This window comes from Chiloscyllium plagiosum, chromosome 41 (assembly GCF_004010195.1).
Source record: "Chiloscyllium plagiosum isolate BGI_BamShark_2017 chromosome 41, ASM401019v2, whole genome shotgun sequence".
Taxonomy (NCBI): domain Eukaryota; kingdom Metazoa; phylum Chordata; class Chondrichthyes; order Orectolobiformes; family Hemiscylliidae; genus Chiloscyllium; species Chiloscyllium plagiosum.
In genome coordinates, this window is record NC_057750.1 from 18,702,854 (window position 1) to 18,723,208 (window position 20,355).

The window sequence follows — 20,355 nt, forward strand, 5'->3', positions numbered from 1 at the left end:
TCACTACATCTGGCAGTCATGATTCGGAGATGCTGGTGTTGGACTGGGGTGTACAAAGTTAAAAATCACACAACACCAGGTTATAGTCCAACAGGTTTAACCTGTTGGACTATAACCTGGTGTTGTGTGATTTTTAACTTTGTACATCTGGCAGCCCATTCTGAGCACCCACCACTCTCCATATAAAAAACTTGTCCCTCACATCTCCTTTGAATTCCTATAAATAAGCATGCTGTACACCTTCTTTGCCACCATATCTACTTGTGTGGCCACTTGCAGGGAGCTATAGACTGGGACCTCAAAATTCCTCTGTACATCAATGCTCTTTGGGATCCTGCCATTAACTGTATCCTGTCCCTTAAAATGTGGTTTCCGAAAGTGCAACATACCACACTTGCCTGGATTAAAATTTATCTGCCATTTCTACCTTCACATCTGCAACTGATCTATATCTGCAGTATCCTTTGACAACCTTTGACCCTATCCAGAACTCCCAACATCTTGATGTCATCTGCAAACTTACTAACCCACCCATCTACATTTTCATCCAAGTCATTTATATAAATCACAAACAGCAGAGGTCCTAGCATGGATCCCTGTGGAACACCAATACTCAAGGATGTCCAGGCAGAAAAACACAATTCCACCACAATCCTCTGTTTTCTATGGCTAACCTAATTCTGAATCCAAATAGCCAAGTTACCATGGATCCCACGCAACTTAAATCTTCTAAGTGAGCCTTCCATGAGAGATCTTGGGAAAGTCATGTAAAAAACCATGTAAACAACATCCACTGTTGTACCCCCAGCCCGTCTTCAAAAACGTCAATCAAGTTAGTAAGACAAGACCTGCCCCACAAAAAGTAGTGCTAACAGTCTCTCGTTAGATTATACTTTTCCAAATGTACGTAGATCCTATACCTAAGAGTTCTCTCCAATAGTTTCGCAAATGCTGATGTGAGACTCAACAGTTTCTATTTCCCTGGATTATCCCTATTTTCTTTCTTGCTAGTCGTCTGGAACCTCTCCAGTGGATAGAGAGGATATGAATATCTTGGGCAACCCAGAAATCTCCTGTCTTGCATCTCTCAATAACCTGGTCTACATCCCATCAGGTCCTGGGGACTCATCCATTTTAATGCTCTATAAGACACCTAACACCACTCCTTTCTTGACCTTAACATGCATTTGTATATTAGCATGCCCTAAACTAATCTCGCTATCCTCTTTGCCTTTCTCCTTGGTGAATGCTGTTGCAACGCACTCATTTAGAATCTCGCCCATATCCTCTACCTCCAAGCACAAATTTCTTCCTTTATCCTTGCGTGGTCCTACCCTTTCCCTAATTATTCTCTTGCTTTTAATGTGTAAAATGTCTTGAAATTCTTTTTAACCTGACTCTCCAAGGACATTTTATGGCTCCTCCTTGTTCTGCTAAATTTCTGCTTTTTTTTTGTACTTTCTTTGCATTGTTCATTGACCTGGTTCAGTTTTATCCAAACCAGGTCAATTACTTTTTGACTAAATTCACAATCTCGCTAATCATTCAAGTGTCCTACACTTTGCTATCCCTGTTCTTCTTTCTTACTGGAATATACTGGTCCTGAACTCTGATCAATAGGCATTTAAACAGCTCCCACATATCAAACATGAACTTGCTCAATAACAGCTGGTTCCAATTAACACTGTCTTGCTCCTGCCTAATACTGACATATTTTGCCCTCCCCACTTTACTAACTTCCTCTCAGATCCTGACTTATCCTTATTCATCTCTATTTTTAACTTAAGGAGTTGTGATCAGTTTAAATGTCTGAACATTCAATTGAAATTGCTGTCCTCTTCATCTGAATGATAATTAGTCGAGTGGAAAGAACAAAATTATTACAGTTCTTGCCTCTCAGAATGAGACTTGTCAATTTTGGATGCGAAAATGAAATTTAGAATCAGGAATACCATCGAATCTGCTCCATCAGCCTATGAGATCATGGAAAAGAAGATGCATCGTTCGAAATGTTTACAAGTTACTGATTACCTGAACTGAAATATTAACCGTGTTTCTCTCCACAAGTATTGACTGGTATGTTGAGTATTTATATCTTTCGTTGTGTTTAATTCATATTTCCAGCATTTACACTATTTGCTTTTGCAAATGCAGGTAATATTCACATGATTGCAGTGACAATCTAAGAGATGATCTAAATACCAGCAATACCCACATCCCACTAAATGTTTAAAAAATTGCTGACCATTTCCTAGCATGGCTAACTAGGATTGGAGGGCACTACGGAGCACTGAAATTCAGGACTATTGGCAAATGCACTAATTTCAGTTTGAGGAATTTGTTTAAATGATGAATTAGGTAATTTAAAAGCGAATGGTCTGAAAGTGAGAAGGAAACAGATTCAATACTAATTATCAAATGAGCATTGGTTAACCATTTCAAAAAGAATCTGAACACGAGGATATTGGGATTAAGCAGATGACTGTAGTAATTGAAATCGGGGAAATGAAAAGTAGCTGTCACTAATCTATATTAATATAAACAATACATCTAGAATTTCCCCAAATTTCAGAGAAAATGCAACATTTGCTACCACATGTGTTGAGTTAAATAGTATAGATGTAGCTTAGAGAAAAGCTGGATAAATGCATTAGAGAGAAATAATAGAAGTATGTGCTGATAGACTTAGACAAAGAAGATGGGAGCATGATGACATTGAAGTAATTGAATTTTCCATCGAAAAAAATGACAGATTCCATGGTCTGAAAGACTTTGTTTGCTTTCTATATTTTCTTGTTTTGGGAAAGACAGTTCCGTCTTGCATCTGCCAAATGAACTGTAAAAGGTTATGTTCTCCACTTGGCTTTGATACTTATTCAAAAGGCACAAAAAAATACACCTGGTAGATAAGTGGTTTAACGGTTATCAGCAAATGCTCAAAACCACTGTTAGAGCAGATGGTTCAGTAAGAAAATGGGTCAGGAAAGTGGATTGTCTTTGCAATGGATAAATCATTCATGTCATTACTAAGGTTTAAGGATTACAAATTTCATATTTCTGTTGAACAGTTTCCCTTGCAGCAGAAAAGATAGGATGGATTTGAAATATTGGTGAATTCCCTTAAGCATTTTGATAGAGTAAACGTGAAGAATTTGTGTTCAGATATTTGCTTCATAGAAAAAAAGAACGAAAAAATGAGCAGGAGTAGGCTATTCAACCCATTGAGATTGCTACTTAATTAATTATGATCAAGGTGATCATCCAACAAAGTAAGTTCTCATTTTCTCCCTACACCCTTTGATCACTTTAGCACTAAAAACTATATCTAACTTCTTGAAAGCACTCAATATTTTGCCCTCAACTGCTTTCTGTTACAGAGAATGCCATTGGTTCACCACTCTTTAGGTGAAGGAATTTCTCCTCATCTCAGTCCTAAATGGCCTACCCCATATCCTTCAAACCTGACCAATGGTTCTGGACTCCTGGGTCGTTGAGGACATCCTTTTTGCTTTCATCCTATCTAGTCTTGTTAGAATTTCATAGATTTCTGTGAGGGTTCTATTTAAATAAATAGGACATCAAATTCCAGGGAAGCATGACCTATGTGAGTGTGAGATATATCGATCACTAATTAAGATTATTGCGGCTGTTGAATAACAATTATCTTCGGTCCAGGACATAATTTCAGTGTTCTGCAGGATAATGTCCAAAGTCAGCCCAGCTCTAGTTGGTTTATTCAAGACTTTTCTTACATTTCAATTCAGAAGTCGTGTTCTTTACTGATTTCACAATGTTCACCTGTTCACCATCCTTTCAAATTGTTCAGACACTGATGTTATCCATACCCATATGTAACAAGGCCTGGACAACTAGAGTCCCTGTAGGTGAACCAAAAATGTCCACACATTGCACCTTTTCCATTGGGTAAAAGGCTGCTGATGAAGATAATCAACCCCTGCAGCGCATGTATGGCATGCTGACCAATCAGAATGGACCTATCTGATTTGAATTTAAACAGTTATCATCCCAAAACAAGAAATAGTATCTTCTGTATTCCCCACGTCAAACATAGAACATAGAACAATACAGCGCAGAACAGGCCCTTCGGCCCTCAATGTCGCGCCGATCTGTAAACTATTCTCAGCCCTTCCCCCTACACTATCCCATAATCATCCATGTACTTATCCAAGGAATGTTTAAATTTCCCTAATATGGTTGAGTTAACTACATTGGCAGGTAGGGCATTCCACGCCCTTAACACTCTGAGTAAAGAAGACATAAGTCAACCAATCAGCACTCTTTTCTCATGCTGTCAGAATTGCTTTGCTTCCTTCCTAAAGCTGTTTCTTTTTCATATTGTCTTTGATCCTTGATTAATTGCAAGACGGAAACAATTTAATCATATTCTGTCCCAATCCTTCAGTCAATTGGCGCTGATTAAAAACACAGCGAGCATGGTGACAGCATCTGTCATGTCAACCGGAGTCAAGTTTTATATAATTGGTCGCTGTCAGTTTGTGGTTAGAATCGACACTGTGCGTCCATGTATTGTTGACAGTCGCTGGCGGGATGATAGACTTCATGTTCGATTCCGTGCTTTCACCTGCATGTGGCGCAAAATTAAAATGAATGACTTAGAGCATGTTCAATACAGATGTATTTTTCGGATTCCAGTGGTATACAACTTAAATTAAATGCCAAGACCGGGATGTTGCTGAAATTCTGCGCTATGAAGGTTCGCCTAAGAGGAAATTGAACATAGGAGTCTAAAATAATTAAATGAACTCGCAAGATGAAAGACGATTATGTGGGTCCAATGCCAGGAATTCGGTCATCAGAAGACAACGATTTGTATTCATAGGACATCCGTAGAATCAGTGGAAGAGAAATGAAGCTGTGAATGATGTTCTTCTGTAGATTTTGTGATTTCATGATCTGTATACTGAAACGCCATCTGCTGCTGCCGCAGTTTGACGAAAGTAGACAATCATGAGCGCATTTGTAGGTTTTTGCAGCTACTGACCACCTTTATGAAGCGCTGTGTTACTACAAGCACAGAAGTATACAGCCGTGTGAGACGGAGAGGCATCATTCAGTGTCAAAGTAAACAGCGTATTGCTGGTTCTCTCTGCCTTAAACGAGTCAGACGTAAAATTTGTAACAAACCCTTCTCCAGCAGAATTGAATAGAGCTTTCAATGCCCGGCCTGGCTGTTGTTTGTACCAGAACATGTTGGTATAGTCAGTATCCTTCAGCGTACACCTCAATGTTGTCGACTGTCCTGTTGCAATTGATACAATAGAAGGCGACTGCTCCACAAAAGAGGTGAGTGTTCCTGTCGAATGGAACAGTAATTAGTTTACGTTTACGATTAAAACAGGGACTGAATTTCACGTTTTGTAAAGAAAAAAAGTTTCTGTAGTTAAGCGAACCCAAAGCACTTTACAATGAAACATTTTAAAATCATGGTCTAAGCTCAAATTTAAGGAACGCCACGACCAATTTGCGCGCAACATGGGCCAAAACACAACAGTGCGATAATAACAAACTTTTGAAGGGGTTGCTACATGGTAAAGATTTGTAAGACCTCTCTTTTGATGTTAGACAATGGTTATGGACCTATTTAAATTATCTGAAAAACCGATTCGATTTAATATTGAACCCGGAATATGCACCCTTAGGACTGTTTCTAAAGTTGTGGAACGGTCCTTCAGGCGTAACAGTCCAGAATCAATAATGAATTTGAAAAAAAAGTCGAGATTCGAACAGAATGATTTTCTGCTGGGAAGCAGAACTGTTATCAACTGAACTAAAGTTGGCATTATCGTTCTTTCTTCTGCAAAATATATCGATGCAACCTACCTGCAAACATCGTAGCCGTCCAAATAAGATAATGAACTTCATGCAACATGGTTTATTTGCTGCACACTAGCCCGATCTGTGAACGGAAAGCAGTTTAATCCGATAACTGATGGCGTTTTTCTCTGTTGTGTCTAATTGAATACAAAGCATCCAGGTGTTATCATTATGCAAGCGTCACTTCCGGCGGAGCACACCCTCCACCTTATGATTGCAGTAGAATAACATCTGTGGGAAATGATAGAGCACATTGGGTTAGTGAGAAGTTGAATAACACCTTTCAAATTTTAGAGTTTATGATTGTGTAGATAAGGAGTGCTAATTCTTCCAGCGGGTAGTCAGTGAAACAAGACCATTATTTAAAAACAAACCCAGAAACTCAGACGTAAACGCCGTGGCTTTTTATGCAGCGAAGTGCTATCTGAAATAATTGTTTGGTCATATAAATACAGGTATCCCAGTGCAACCTCGGACTGCGTGCCTCTTTCAACAGACTGCCAGACGGTGAATGGGCAAGATGGTATGAGATGTTCCTTGATTGTTTCTAACTTATTGCATCCTGTAGGATTGGTTCTTATTCTTCCAAATAGGAAGCAATTTTTTTGCTGCATATCTGGTAAATGGAAAAAAAAATCTACCTAAACTTTAAAATGATACAGGAACTGCTGGTATATTATCAATATATCCACTTTTAAAAATAAATAAATTATGTTATGAAATAATTAAGTAGTTAAACAAAACACATGAACAATGACAAGATAGGTGATTTGACATGGCTGAAGTATATGGAGGCTCTTGAATTAATATGTTTTTAAAATTCATTTGTGGGATATGGGCGTCACTGGCTAGCATTTATTGCCTGTCCCTAGTTGCACGTGAGAAGGTTGTGGTAAGCTGCATCCTTGAGCCACTGCTGTCCACCTACTGTGGATTGACCCACACTGCCATTAGGGATGGAATTCCAGGATTTTGACCCAGAAATAGCGAAGTAACGGTGATATACTTCCAAGTCAAGATGGTGAGTGGCTTGGACGGGAACTTGAAGGAGGTGGTGTTCCCATGTATCTGCTACCCTTGTCCTTCTAGATGGAAGTGGTCGTGGTTTTTGAAGGTGCTGAGCGAGGAGTTTTGGTGAATTTCTGCAGGGCATCTTGTAAATATTACACGCTGCTGCAACCAAGCATCTGTGGTAGAGGAACTGATGCTTTTGCACGTAGTACCAAACAAGCGTGCTGCTCTGTCCTGGATAGTGTCAAGTTTCTTGAGTGATGACGGAGCTGCACTCAGTCAAGCAAATGGAGGATATTCCGTCACAGTCCTGACTTGTAGATGGTGGACAGGCTTGGAGTCATCAGGAGCTGCGTTACTTGCCACAGCATTCCGAACTTCAGACCTGCTTTTGTAGCCACTGTGTTTATGTGGTGAGTCTCGTTGAGTTTCTTGTCAACAATAACCCCAAAGATGTTGATAGTGGGAAATTCAGTGATTGTAACACCATTGAACGCGAAGGGACGGTGGTCAGATTGTCTCTTATTGGTGATGGTTATAACCTTGTATTTGAATGGTGCAAATGTTGCTTGTGACCCGTCAGCTGAAATCTGGCTATTGTCCAGATCTTGTTGCATTTGAACATACTTGAGTATCTGAGGAGTTGTGAATGGTGCTGAATATTGTGCGTTCATTCGCGGACATCCCTACTTCTGGTCTTATGATGGTGGGAAGTGCATTGATGAAACAGCTCAATATGGTTGGACTGTGCCCTAACTAACTCCGTTAGAGATGAGCTGGAGCTGAGTTGACTGACCTCCAACAACCACCACCATCTGCCTATGTGTCAGGTATTATTCCAACCATGAGAGAATTTGCCCCATGGTACCAATTGATTCCAGTTTTGCTAGAACTCCTTGATGCCACACTTGGTCAAATAAAGTCTTGATATCAAGAACTGTCCCTCTCACCTCACCTCTGGAATTCAGCTCTTTTGTCCCGGTTTAGACCAAAGCTGCAATGAAGTCAGGAGCTGAGTAACACAGGCATAACTCAAACTGGGAGCCACTGAGCAGGTTATTGCTGAGCATGTGCTGCTTGATAACACTTTGATGATAACTTCCATCACTTTACTGATAATCAAGAATAGACTGATGGAGTCGGAATTGGCTGGGTTGAACTTTTCCTGCTTCTTACATACAGGAAATTCAATTTCCACATTGAATGTAATGTAACATAGAGCAAATATATCTATACTAAGTGTTTGTGAATTGAGAACATTGGACTTAGAATAACTAAACTGGAGGCAGAGCTGCACAAGATGCAACACATCAGGATGGGTAAAAGTTACTTGGATATTTTGTAATAGGAGACAGTCACACCAGCTGGGTATTCTGTTTTCCTAAGTCAAAAATCACATGACTCCAGGTTACAGTCCAACAGATTTATTTGAAAACACATGCTTTTATAGTCCCACTCCTTCTTCCGATTAGATTACCGACAGTATGGAAACAGACCCTGCGGCCCAACAACCTTCTAAAGAGTAACCCACCCAGACCCATTCCCCTAACCTATGGGCCCGACTATGGGCAATTTAGCATGGCCAATTCACCTAACCTGCACATCTTTTGATTGTGGGAGGAAACCTATACAGATGCAGGGAGAATGTGCAAACTCAGCACAGACAGTCGCTCTAGGTGAGAATTGAACCAGGGTCCCTGGTGCTATGAGGCAGTAATGCAAACCACCGAGCACCAATGTTAAACTGTTGGACTATGACCTTGGTGTCATGTGATTTTTTTTTGTTTTAACCTTGTCCAACCCGGTCGAATACTAGCATTTTCACATCATGATTTCCTGAGAAGTCACGAATGGAGGATGGTGACTACGTCTGCAGCAAATAAGGTGAGTCAGAGAAAAAGAGTGCAGGAATTTCAGCCTTTCTTATTGTCGAACAGGTTTACTTGGAGAAGAATGCAAACTTTAAGTTGGACGATAGATTGATACAGTTAACCGTGCATTGTTTGTGGGGAAGCAATGAATGCAGTGGTAATTCAGGGCAGTATTGTGATAGGCAATTGATATTGTCTTCTGCAGAACCAGTGGGATTTCAGAAGGCTTGTTGTTTTCCAATAATTTGGCATATTCATTCAAAGATGCTAAAGAAAACAAAGCTTGAGAGAGAGAAACCAATTGCCTAGTTCCATGTAAACACGACATGCAAAGGCAGCACAATTATAGAGTTTCTGCGTATTTGTAGTGAAAATCTAGGTACCAAATTAAGAAGCAAAACCTCAAAAATAACAACTTCTAGGGTGTAGGTTTGCTCGCTGAGCTGTTGGTTTGATATCCAGACGTTCCGTTACCTGGCTAGGTGGTGACCTCCAAGTGAAGAGAAGCTGTTGTCTCTTGCTTTCTATTTATATCTTTCTCCTGGATGGGGTTCTTGGGGTTTGTGGTGATGTCATTTCCTGTTCGTTTTCTGAGAGGTTGATAGATGGCATCTAGATCTATGTGTTTGTTTATGGCGTTGTGGTTGGAGTGCCAAGCCTGTAGGAATTCTCTGGCAAGCCTTAACCATGCTGACTATCCTTGATCACATTATTCCTATCCAGATGTGCATAGATCCTATCCAGATGTGCATATCTTTCTCCTGGATGGGGTTCTTGGGGTTTGTGGTGATGTCATTTCCTGTTCGTTTTCTGAGAGGTTGATAGATGGCATCTAGATCTATGTGTTTGTTTATGGCGTTGTGGTTGGAGTGCCAAGCCTGTAGGAATTCTCTGGCAAGCCTTTGCACCTACTCTGAGCCAAAAGATGAAAGAAAACAAACTGAACACACAAGAAAAGAAAGCCCTAGAAAACCTCAAAAAAGACAAAAACATCGTTATATTACGTGCAGACAAAGGTTGGCTCACTGTCATCCTGGACAGAAGGGGCTACATCGAGAAAGCCAACGCACTACTTGCAGACACCAACACCTAACAACAGGTTGCGCTAGACTCGACCCCCCACAACTAGGAAACAAAATTACATATCTCCTAAGAAAATTACACAATTAAATAAGACAGAATTCCAGAAAATGAAACCCGACTGGACCAACACCCCACGATTCTACAGACTACCAAAAATCCATAAACTAGGAGCCCCCCTCAGACCCAAAGTCTCGCTACCCGGAACACCAACTTACAGACTGGCCTAAGAACCACACGCAAGACTGAAATACCTAGTAGAAGAGTCACAGAACTACAACCACTCCACCCAGGAATTCCTAAAAATCATCAAAAACACCAAAATAGAGAAAGACAAAGCAATGATCTCATTCGACGTAACACTGTTCACCTCCATCAACATCGACCTGGCAAAGGAAACACTTACCACACTTTTAGAAGAGACCATCACACACACACCAACCACCATCAATCACATTACCAACGAAAACATCATGAAGCTAGTGGATCTGTGCCTCACCACCCACGTTACCTTTAACAACATAGTCTACAAACAAACCAATGGCATTCCCATGGGATCTCCACTATCAGATGACACCTTTGTCATCACAAAACAAAACAAGATAGAAGAGACATTTAAAAGCATCAACAACACCCTAACAGGCATAAAGCTCACCAAGGAGGAAGAAACCGACAACAAACTCGCATTCCTGGATGTCACAGTCGAAAGAAAGGACAACGGAGAACTACAAACCTGCGTGTACAGAAAACATCCCAACACACACAAACAAAGCTGTATCAGAACACTATTCCAACGAGCCACCACACGCTGCAGCACAGACGAATTTCGGAAAACAGAGGAGAACCACCTATACAACATATTCAAGAAGAACGGATCCTCAAAAAATACAGTCCGCAGATTCCTCAGGAACCACCAGCTAGCCACAAAAAGACACGACCCTCTCTCCCTCTTAGCCCTACGCACAGATGAAAAAAGCCACCATTTCGACTGGGACAACGAATCTATCCTGGTACAGGTGAAGCAAAGGCATGCCAGAGAATTCCTAGAGGCCTGGCACTCCAACCACGACGCCATAAACAAACACATAGGTCTAGATGCCATCTATCAACCCCTTGGAAAACGAACAGGAGATGACATCACCACAAACCCCAAGAACCCCATCCAGGAGAAAGATATAAAGAGAAAGCAAGAGACAACAGCTTCACTTCACTTGGAGGTCGCCACTGATGATGTTACCTAGTCAGGTAACGGGACGTCTGGATATCAAACCAACAGCTCAGCGAGCAAACCTACACCCTAAATCTCAACCTGTGCTACAAACTTTCACAAAACTTGCATAACAACTTCTGGATTATTACCTAAACAAATGCTCTCTGGAATGGGCTAAATAAGATCAGGCAGAGCAACTTCTACAGTAGATATTGGTGTCAACTCATATGGCACTTGCTTCTGTACTGATAAAAGTGGGGATGAACCATTGGGATCGTCCATCTAATCTGAGTTGGCATCAATCTACAAATGAATGCACAAGTAATGATTGGAGAGAACTTTGAGTTAAATAATTGGTTCGGTTAAGTCATTTTGGAAAATACAGCAAATCAATGAATGTAGTGAACACCAAGGGAGAAAGGTGTTCATATGGAAATAAGGATCAGACAGTGATGGAGGGTGCTGAATATAAATCTAAATCAACAGATGACACTACAGGTGTCAAACAGATGAAGGGATAGTACAAATAAAAATGAGTATCATCTAGTAATTATTGCCAAGACTTAGTTGTAGGATGACCCGATTAGGCGTTCATGTTCAAAGAAGCTAGTAAGGGGTGAAATGGTGGTTGTTATTTAATTATTGTAACAAATGCCAGAAATAGCAAATAGCCAGAATATCCACAAATATACAGAAGGAATCACGGACGAATTTAATTCAAATGTAGACTGAAAAAATCAAATAGACGATGGGAGACTATATGAAGAATTGACATCCCGAGTTTAATGCAGTTTCTTTGAACAACACACCCTGCAGCGTACCAGAGAATAGACCGCGGTCAGCCTGGTATCGTGCACCAAGATGAATTAATTAGTGACCTCATAGTGAAAGCGCCTCAGATTGCAGTTACTGGAATATGATTGAATTTTAATTTAAATGCATGTGTGAGAAGATTCAGTCCAGGATTCGTACTTCAAACTTGAACACATGCAATTCTGAAAACATGAAAACAGTGACAGCTAATGTAAACTTTCAAATTTAGCTAAGCTAGATAGATATTTAGAGGAGGTATTTCAAGGACTATTTTAGAAGGCACTGAATAAATACATAACAATGAGAAATAAAACAAAACTAAGAGAAGCACACCATTTAGGATACGACAGAAATATTAAAGGTCGCATCAAACTTTAAGAAAAAAAAGTGCAAAGATTGGTATACGGTCAGAGAATGAAACGGGCAGACTGATGAAAAGATAAACAAGGAATGAAAAAATTGTACAAGAAATGAGAAATGTATAAAAAAAAGTACTTCATATCAGTGGTCAATATAGAGAATACAAGAAACGTTTCATAAGTAGCTGTAAAATTAGAACATGGAAGGGAAGGAGGAGCTCAGGGAAGTGGTACTTAGCAAAATGTTTGGAGCTGGGAATAAGTCCTAATTAACTTTGCCCTTGTATCTTAAAATAAGTGGCTAGTCAGATACTTGAAGATCTGTTTTTAATTTTCCAAGCTTCCCCAGATTGCGAATCTTCTGTTATTGAAAGATATTAAGTGTGTTGAAAGATCAAAAGACATCAATTAGGAACTACATATTAATTGGTGTAACTTCTGTAACCAGGACTATGTTAGAAACAATTATTAGGGCACTTAGAAAAGTTCAAGGAAATCAGACAAAGCCAAAATTATTTTTGAAAATGAATTTTTTTTAGTTTTTTAACAACATATGGGATGAAGTAATATGCAGTATGGTTAAAGGATATGAGCAATTGTCTCTATACTTAAATCTCCAAAAGGTATTTGACATAGCGCCAACCGCCCCAAAAAATGGCTGTTGAGGAAAATAAGAGCTCATATATTTTGGGGTGTACAGAAGATTCGTTAGCTAATAGAATCAAATAATATTCATGAAGGGCTCATTTTCTCATTGTTATAGCAATGGAGTAAATTAGATTGTTCGGATTTTTCTTTAATTCAAAGTGAAAACTAAGGAGCAGACTTACCCATATGAACCTTGTACCAGATTAACCTTGTGCATGTTGGAGGTTAGTGTGGACAAGAATCTACAGGGGAACATCGTGCAAACAAGAAGCTAGCATTAGCAAAACATTCCAAAGAAGGTTTGGGGTCAGGAAGGATTTAGAGACATGGAATCGAAAGACTTTAATAAACATAGAAGCATTGAAAATAGGCGCTGGAGTGGCCATTCCACACTTTGAGCCTGCACAGTAATTCAATATGATCATGGCTGTTCTTGCAATTTCACTCCCACTTTCTCTCGATACCCCTTGACTCCTTTAGCCAACAGGGCCATGTCCAGAATTCTCTGGAATATATTTAATGAAGTGGCCCCAACAGTTTTCAGTCGTATAGAAGTCCACAGGTTCACAACCATGAAGGAATTCTTCCTCATCTCAGGCATGAATGGCTTACACCTTATCCTTAAGCAGTGACCCCTAGCTCACTAGTCTTCGAAACTGGGAAAATTCTCCACACATCTAGACTGTACACTCCCATTAGGATTTTATATTTTTCAAGGAGTCCTCCCTCATTTTTCTAAATTCCAGTGAGTAAAAGTCCAGCTGATCCAATTTTTCTTCATATATTAGTCCTGTCATCCTGGAAATCAGTCTGGTGAACTTTCATTGGACTCCCTCAACAGCAAGAATTTCCTTCCTCAGACTAGTAGACCAATACTCCACATATTACTCAATTGGCCTCATCAAGGCCATGTACAACTGCAGCAAGGCATCACTACTTCCATACTCAAATCCTTATCGCCTGCTACCTGCATGCCAACTTTGAGAGACTGTTCTACCATGGCACCCAGGTCTCGTTGAATGTCACTTTCTTCCCCCTCAACTGCTATCATTCAAATACTAATCTACCTTACTGTTTTTGCCACCAAAGTGGATAACCTCATATTTATTCCATTATATTGCATTTTCCAAGAATTTGCCCACTCAGTCAGCCCATCCAAATCACCCCACAGCCTCTTCGCATCCTCCTCACGGCACACACTGCCACCAGCTAAGTCTTGTGAGAAAAGTTGGAGATATTGCATTGATTTCCTCTGTGCCAATCGTTAATGTATATTGTGAACAGCTAGGGCCTCAGTACTAAAGTCTATGGTATCTGAGTCATCACTGCCTGTCACTGAGAAATACCTGTTTATACCAATTCTCTGCTCATGACTGTAAACCAGTTCTTTATTCACATTAATTCATTACCTCCAATTGTTGAGCCACAATGGTCTGTGCCACAATGGTCAGACTGATTCTTATCTAAAGAACGGACGTGCAGAATCTAGTTTTTGAGCAAAGTAAAATGTACTTCTACAAGTACAAGTTCACCCCACAAACTTACTTGTGTATGTGTGTATGTGGGGTGTGTGTGTTGGGGGCGTGGTTATGAGTGTATGTAAGAGAGTGTGTGTATGTGTATGAGTGTGAGCGTAAAGAGGTGTAAGTCTGTGAAAGGGTGCGTGTGTGAGTCTGAGAGTGTATATGTGAGCGTATGAGAGAAGGTCTGCGTGAGTGGATGGGTCTGTAGGAGTGTGTGTGTGTGTGTGTGTGTGTAGGAGTTGTGTGTGTATATGCGCGTGCAGGTGTGCGCATCTGTCAGTTTGTGTGTATGGTGCAGTGGGGTCACCTTTGGTGTGATATGAACCCAAGGTCCCGGTTGAGGCCATCCCCATGGATACTGAACTTGGCTTTCAGCCTCTGCTGGGCCACTTTTCATTGTTGCCTGTCCCAAAATCTGCTTTGGATGACAGTCACCCGAAGGTCCAAGGTGGGATGTCCTGGACTGCTGAAGTGTTCTCCAACTTGGAGGGAACACTCCTGTCTTTTGATTGTTGTGCAATGTCCATTCATCCGTTGCTATAGCCTCTGCTTGGTTTCGCCAATGTACTCTGCCTCAGGGCATCCTTGCCTGCAGCATATGAGATAGACAAAGTTGGCTGAGTACCTGCCACATACAAGTTTGGACGTGTCTCCATACATGAAGGTGGTTTCCGGTCGACATTCTGACGCGTCTTGCAGCATCTACCATGACAAGGTTGTATGGTGTTATCCTGAAAGCCAGGCAGTTTGCTTTGAACAATGATCTGTTTGTAATTTAGTGGCTGTTTAAAGGCGAAAAGTGGAGGTGTGGGAAGGTCTTGGCGAGGTGCTCATCCTCACTGAATGTGTTGCAGGCTGCGAAGAACATGGCATAGTTTTTTGGCTCCTGGGAAGTACTGGACAAGGAAGGGTACCCTGTCAGTTGCAACTCATGTCTGTCTCCTGAGGAGGTCATTATGGTTTCTCGCTGTGGCACGTCCGAACTGGCGGTCGATGAGTTGAGCATCATAGCCCGCTCTTATGAGGCAAGGATGCCCTGAGGCGTGGTACATTATTTAATTAATTATTTCTTAATTTTCTTTTGCGCTCTGACACAAGTTTTAAACAGATGCAAGGAGACTGCAGTGACCAAAATCTGGCATATGGATTATAATGTGGGGAAAAAAGTGAAATGACCCAGTTTGGTAAGAGAAATAAAAACGAATCATATTACCTAAACAATAGAAGATTACATTGAACTGAAATACACACCCATCTTAGTACACCAATCACAACATTTGTATGTGTGGAATTACATCAATTGATTCGGTAAATAAATCGAGAATATTATCATTTATTATGGTGGGAATTGAATGCAAAAGTACTGAGATTATGCATTAGTAGTACAGAGCGTTGGTGCACATATCCTCAGTGCCATGCACAGTATTGGTCTCTTTATTTAAGAAAGGATGTCAGTTTGTTGGAAGATTATAGGAGTGTTAACTGGAATGTGCAGATTTCTTTCATGGGAAATGGTTGGACTTATAACCACTTGAGTTTTGAAAACTAAGAGTCAGCTTGAATGAATCTATTAAACTCTCATGTGGCCTTGACAAACTGAAGGGAGAAAAGGTGTTTCCTCTCATGGGAGAACCGAGAATGAATACCAATGGTTCAAAATAATATGTCCTCTATTTAAGGCAAAAATGCGGAGATCAGCGGGTATTTGGAACCCTTTTTCAAAAGCTAGTGGAAACAGTCTTTGAGGTAGATAGACATATCAGAAGCAAAGAATCACAGTCAGAAACAGGAAGGTGGGATAAACAAATCACAAAAAAAGAGCCTTCACTTTCTCTTGATTTGAATCTTTGCACGTTCATACATTGAAATGTGCTGCTTGGGAGTGTAATATGAGCACAATTAACAACATGTTTAACAACAAAAAAAGGATTAATGCATGTGAAGGAATTATACAGACGAAATGGGGGAGGAACAGATTGAGGCAGAGAAATTGAAGGGAAAAGACAAAGACTAGGGACGATACCTGATATGTAATCACTAATAAGTCCATTTCGGAGTTCTGGAAAACTGTCAGAGAATAGTGGAGAAAATTGTTAAAATAATTTTGATTGATTGGAAGATTGAAGAAATTTTAAAAGAAAGCCAAATGTAAGTAGGTGGGTGAAAGCAATAGAAGAATATTCTGATCGGACTGAATAAAGCCTGGTATCAAAATCAGAAAGCCTTTTGTGATATCACTTAAAAAATAACTGGCATAGACGGGAAGTACAGAATGGCCTCTCAACAATGAAACTTAATAGTAATTGGAACTTTTCCCAATAGTACTCAAGGGAAATCCTTTTTGGTCTTGAACATTTGTCTTGCATTTTCGTATGAGAAGACAGCAAACTCGGGTTTTTTTTTATTTTGAACAGAATGTGAACATTGCTGGCCAGGCTGGTATTATTTTTATCTACCCTTGAACTGACTGGATTTCTATTCGAAGAGTGTGGTGCTGGAAAAGCACAGCCAGTCAGGCAGCACCCGAAGAGCTGGAGAGTCGACATTTCGAGCATAAGTTTTTCATCAAAAATTAAGATCTTATGCTTGAAACATGAACCGTCCTGCTCCTCGGATGCTGTCCAACTGGCTATGCTTTTTCCAACGCCACACTCTTCGATCCTGACCTCCAGTATCTGCCGCTCTCTTTTTCTCCTGAATGAGTTTCTAGGCCATTTCTGAGGCCAGTTATGGATAGCTACATGGTTGTTGGTCTGAAATCTTTGCCATAGCAGGTTGGCACAGCAGAGTTCCTTTCCAAGACGGTATTAGTGAACCAGATGAGTTTTCGTGACAGTCAACCAATGATCACATGGTCTTTATTAGGCTAGCTTCTAATTTTTATTTAATTCACATTTCACCATCTGCTACGGGGGTATTTAAACTCATGTCCCAGAATCTGAGCCTGGAGCTTTTGCTTACTAGTCCACCGACATTACAATTAGGTTACTGACATCTCCTGAGCATAACCATGTTTAAATAAGTGAAATCCATTCATATAGTTACAAATCAAATAAAGCTATCTTTAACTTAGAAGGCGCCCATTCGTATATAAAGTTTGGGATATTAACCTTCCTTCATACTGCAACATCGACTGCCCTTTGCATTTTTTTTTATATCTCGAGAACTTGGCCGTGAAAGTCTTTTCAAAATCTATTGATTCAATGAGTGAGAAAGAGAATGTACGATAGATGGTGAAAATATATAAGAGAAGGAGAGGATTTAAGGACCTAAATGAAAGAAGGGAAGGAGAAAAAGGTCAAGGAAACAAGGGAGAGAACACGATAGAAAACACAGAAGGTGGTTGAGGCAAGAGAACGAGAAAGCAAAAGAGAAACATAATGCAAGAGTGGAGAAACCTGCATATCTATACATCTGCTTATAAACGCTTCGTATCTTACTCTACCTGCCTAGTCATCTGCCCCGTCTACTGATATTTCTGCTTCTTCCTTTTTTGCCTCTTTTTCTTCCTGACTCTCTCCGTCTACTGACCATTTATCCGCAATTAGATCTAGTTAGGCGACCGTGCGACGGGGTGAGTTTTTGCAGCGCCGTGCAGCGGGAGTGTTGCACTGTGCATCACTGGAGGCGCAGAAATATCGAGCCGCATCGCTGGGCTGCACCATCTCTATCCTTAGATCAAAGGAGCCGCCGGATGTCCTCTTGGCATTGAAACGATCTGAGATCTCGTCGGACCTTATCGGTTCACCTTTCTCAACAGCGTGCAGGATATACTGGAGACCCTCGCCCGGGGACTGTCGGTACCAGTACATGTAACTATCAGTCCCACGTTGGGTGCACGGGATAACCACAGATTCGGCTTTTCTCACGGAGATATGCTCCTGGACCTGCACAATCTTCTGAGACTCTCCGTGTCCTCAAAGCAAAATGAGAATAAAGATTTTTAAATATTTGATTTTCATCGACTTATATTTCACTTCCCACACATTCTCCCATTCTAGGTCAATGAAATAATATCCTGCAAAGTAATTGAGATAAACAGCCAAGCGGACGGGATAGAAGGAGGAAAATAAAGCATTGCTTGTTGAAGCAAATTTGACCCTGGTGCATCCGGCAGCACGTCTGCAGCACTGAGACACGTTAAATATTCAAGCTGCGAGTCACTACAAAGCTGAAACATTATTACATATTACCCTATTAAGATATTAAGGGCACACAAATAAGGCAAATAAATGGGATAAAGCTACACATCATTCGTGATCAGATTGAATGACAGAGCAGGCGTTTGAGGGGGTTGAATGGTTCAGTCTTTTTCTTAAGTTTTTTTCAAAGAGACAGACAAGTTCTACCTTAAGACGTCGTTGTTTTGTCATTTTTTTGGTCAAACTCAACGCTATAGACTAATGATAGGGGGCAGTTGACTTAGCCAAGTCGGTATTATAAATGAGACTTAAATGAGAGATATCACTCTTGCTCATTCCAAATATATAAGTACGACCAGTACGCACCTATCTAACGCTATTTCTGTTTGCCTTTGAATGCATACATCGTGTTTGATGATTAGCCCGGTCACCTTTCCAACATTGTCATCCCTCCTCCTCTTGCCCATCTTTTTCTGCCTACTTCCTCTCTGCTCCATTCTCTCGTTCTTTTCCCTTCCAAGTTTTTATTATTTGGTCAGCGAAATTTGCAGCATACTTTCTCTCCAACTCCTCAATAAACCTGTGACATCGCTGTCCTGCACTACTTACCCATCATTAGAAGCAGTTCTGACGTGAAGAACAACAGCCAAGTCCGCATGGTCCGTTATAGTGTGTCTGACAGCAGGACACTTAAGGTCAATTCGCAGCTCAGAGATGGCACACTGCTGTTTGTGGTCATAGAATTGACTGTTGTAAAGAAGAGCAAACAACATAAGAAGTAACATCACTGGCTACACAAAGCCATAACACTCCCTCTTTGATTGACATCCCAAACGTCATTCTGTCATAATAACCCCGCCCTCGCCCTCACTCAAGGGCCAACCTTTCATGCACTTAACTTCGCGATGACAGAGTTACTTACAGAGTTGTTTGAGAAGTTCCCTCCTGTTCGCCTTATAACAACCTTCAGAAGCTGAACGGTATTCCTCCTCCTGTATCCGTTTAACAAGCCGAAAGAGGCGAAGTGGCCTTTTGCAATTTGTCGCTAATGCAGCCGAGGATTTGAATGATATACCCCTGTCCATTTAGTTGGATTAAACCACCTTTTCGTTATTCAATTACAGTCACAGTTGTTCCATGGAGAGTGCATACGCAGCATCAGTGCATAAAATGTACCAAAGTTTCTTCTCTTTAACCCATCATGTCACTCATTAAAAACTAGAACATCGAAATGTGCAGCACAGGAAACGGTCCTTCAGTGCCAAACATGATGCCAAATTTAACAAATCCCTACTGCCTGCCTTTGGTCCATATCCATCCATTCCTTGCATATGCATATGCTTAATGAAACGTCTATTAAATTCCCCTGTCATGTCTACCTCCATCATCACCTCTGGCAGCGCGTTGCATGTTCCTACCGCTCTCTGTGTTAAAAAAAAAGAATGCCCCTCACATCTCCTTTGAATTTTTCTCCCTCTCGCCTAAAATATGTAATGCTCCTTCGTATTAGATATTTCAACTCTGAGAAAAACATTTTGACCATCAATTCATTACTTTTGAAATAGTGGTGGAAATGGATAGACCAGATCTAAAAGTTGAAGGCTAATTTTGACAGTATTAGACAAGAATTTTCAAAGACTGATTGAGGGCAAATGTTCGCAGGTAAAGGGACGATTGGAAAATGGGATGCCTCCAAAATGAGAGAACAAGATTCCAAAGACAGTATATCCCTGTTAGAGTGAAAGGAAAGGCTGGTGTGTGTAGGGAATGCTAGATGACTAGAAAGATTGAGGCTTGTTTAAGAAAAGGAAGGAAGCATATGTCAAGAAATAGACAGGAGAG

The 20,355-nt window shown here is 40.6% G+C and overlaps 2 protein-coding genes across 2 annotated transcripts in view; one reads left to right on the plus strand and one right to left on the minus strand.

Moving 5' to 3' along the window:
• LOC122542911 (immunoglobulin lambda-1 light chain-like) overlaps positions 1–19,249 on the minus strand; it is an 85,236-nt gene extending 65,987 nt beyond the window's left edge. The window contains exons 1-3 of the mRNA XM_043681056.1: positions 19,123–19,249; positions 17,994–18,287; positions 16,200–16,202 (exon numbers count right to left, since the gene is read on the minus strand). Of these exons, the coding sequence (XP_043536991.1) occupies positions 16,200–16,202; positions 17,994–18,287; positions 19,123–19,171 (346 nt within the window). The 5' untranslated portion in view covers positions 19,172–19,249. The remainder of the gene's footprint in view (positions 1–16,199; positions 16,203–17,993; positions 18,288–19,122) is intronic.
• The window catches only part of LOC122542912 (immunoglobulin kappa light chain-like), a 206,450-nt gene that overhangs the window by 125,317 nt on the left and 60,778 nt on the right, over positions 1–20,355 (plus strand). The gene's annotated exons all lie outside the window — the stretch shown is intronic.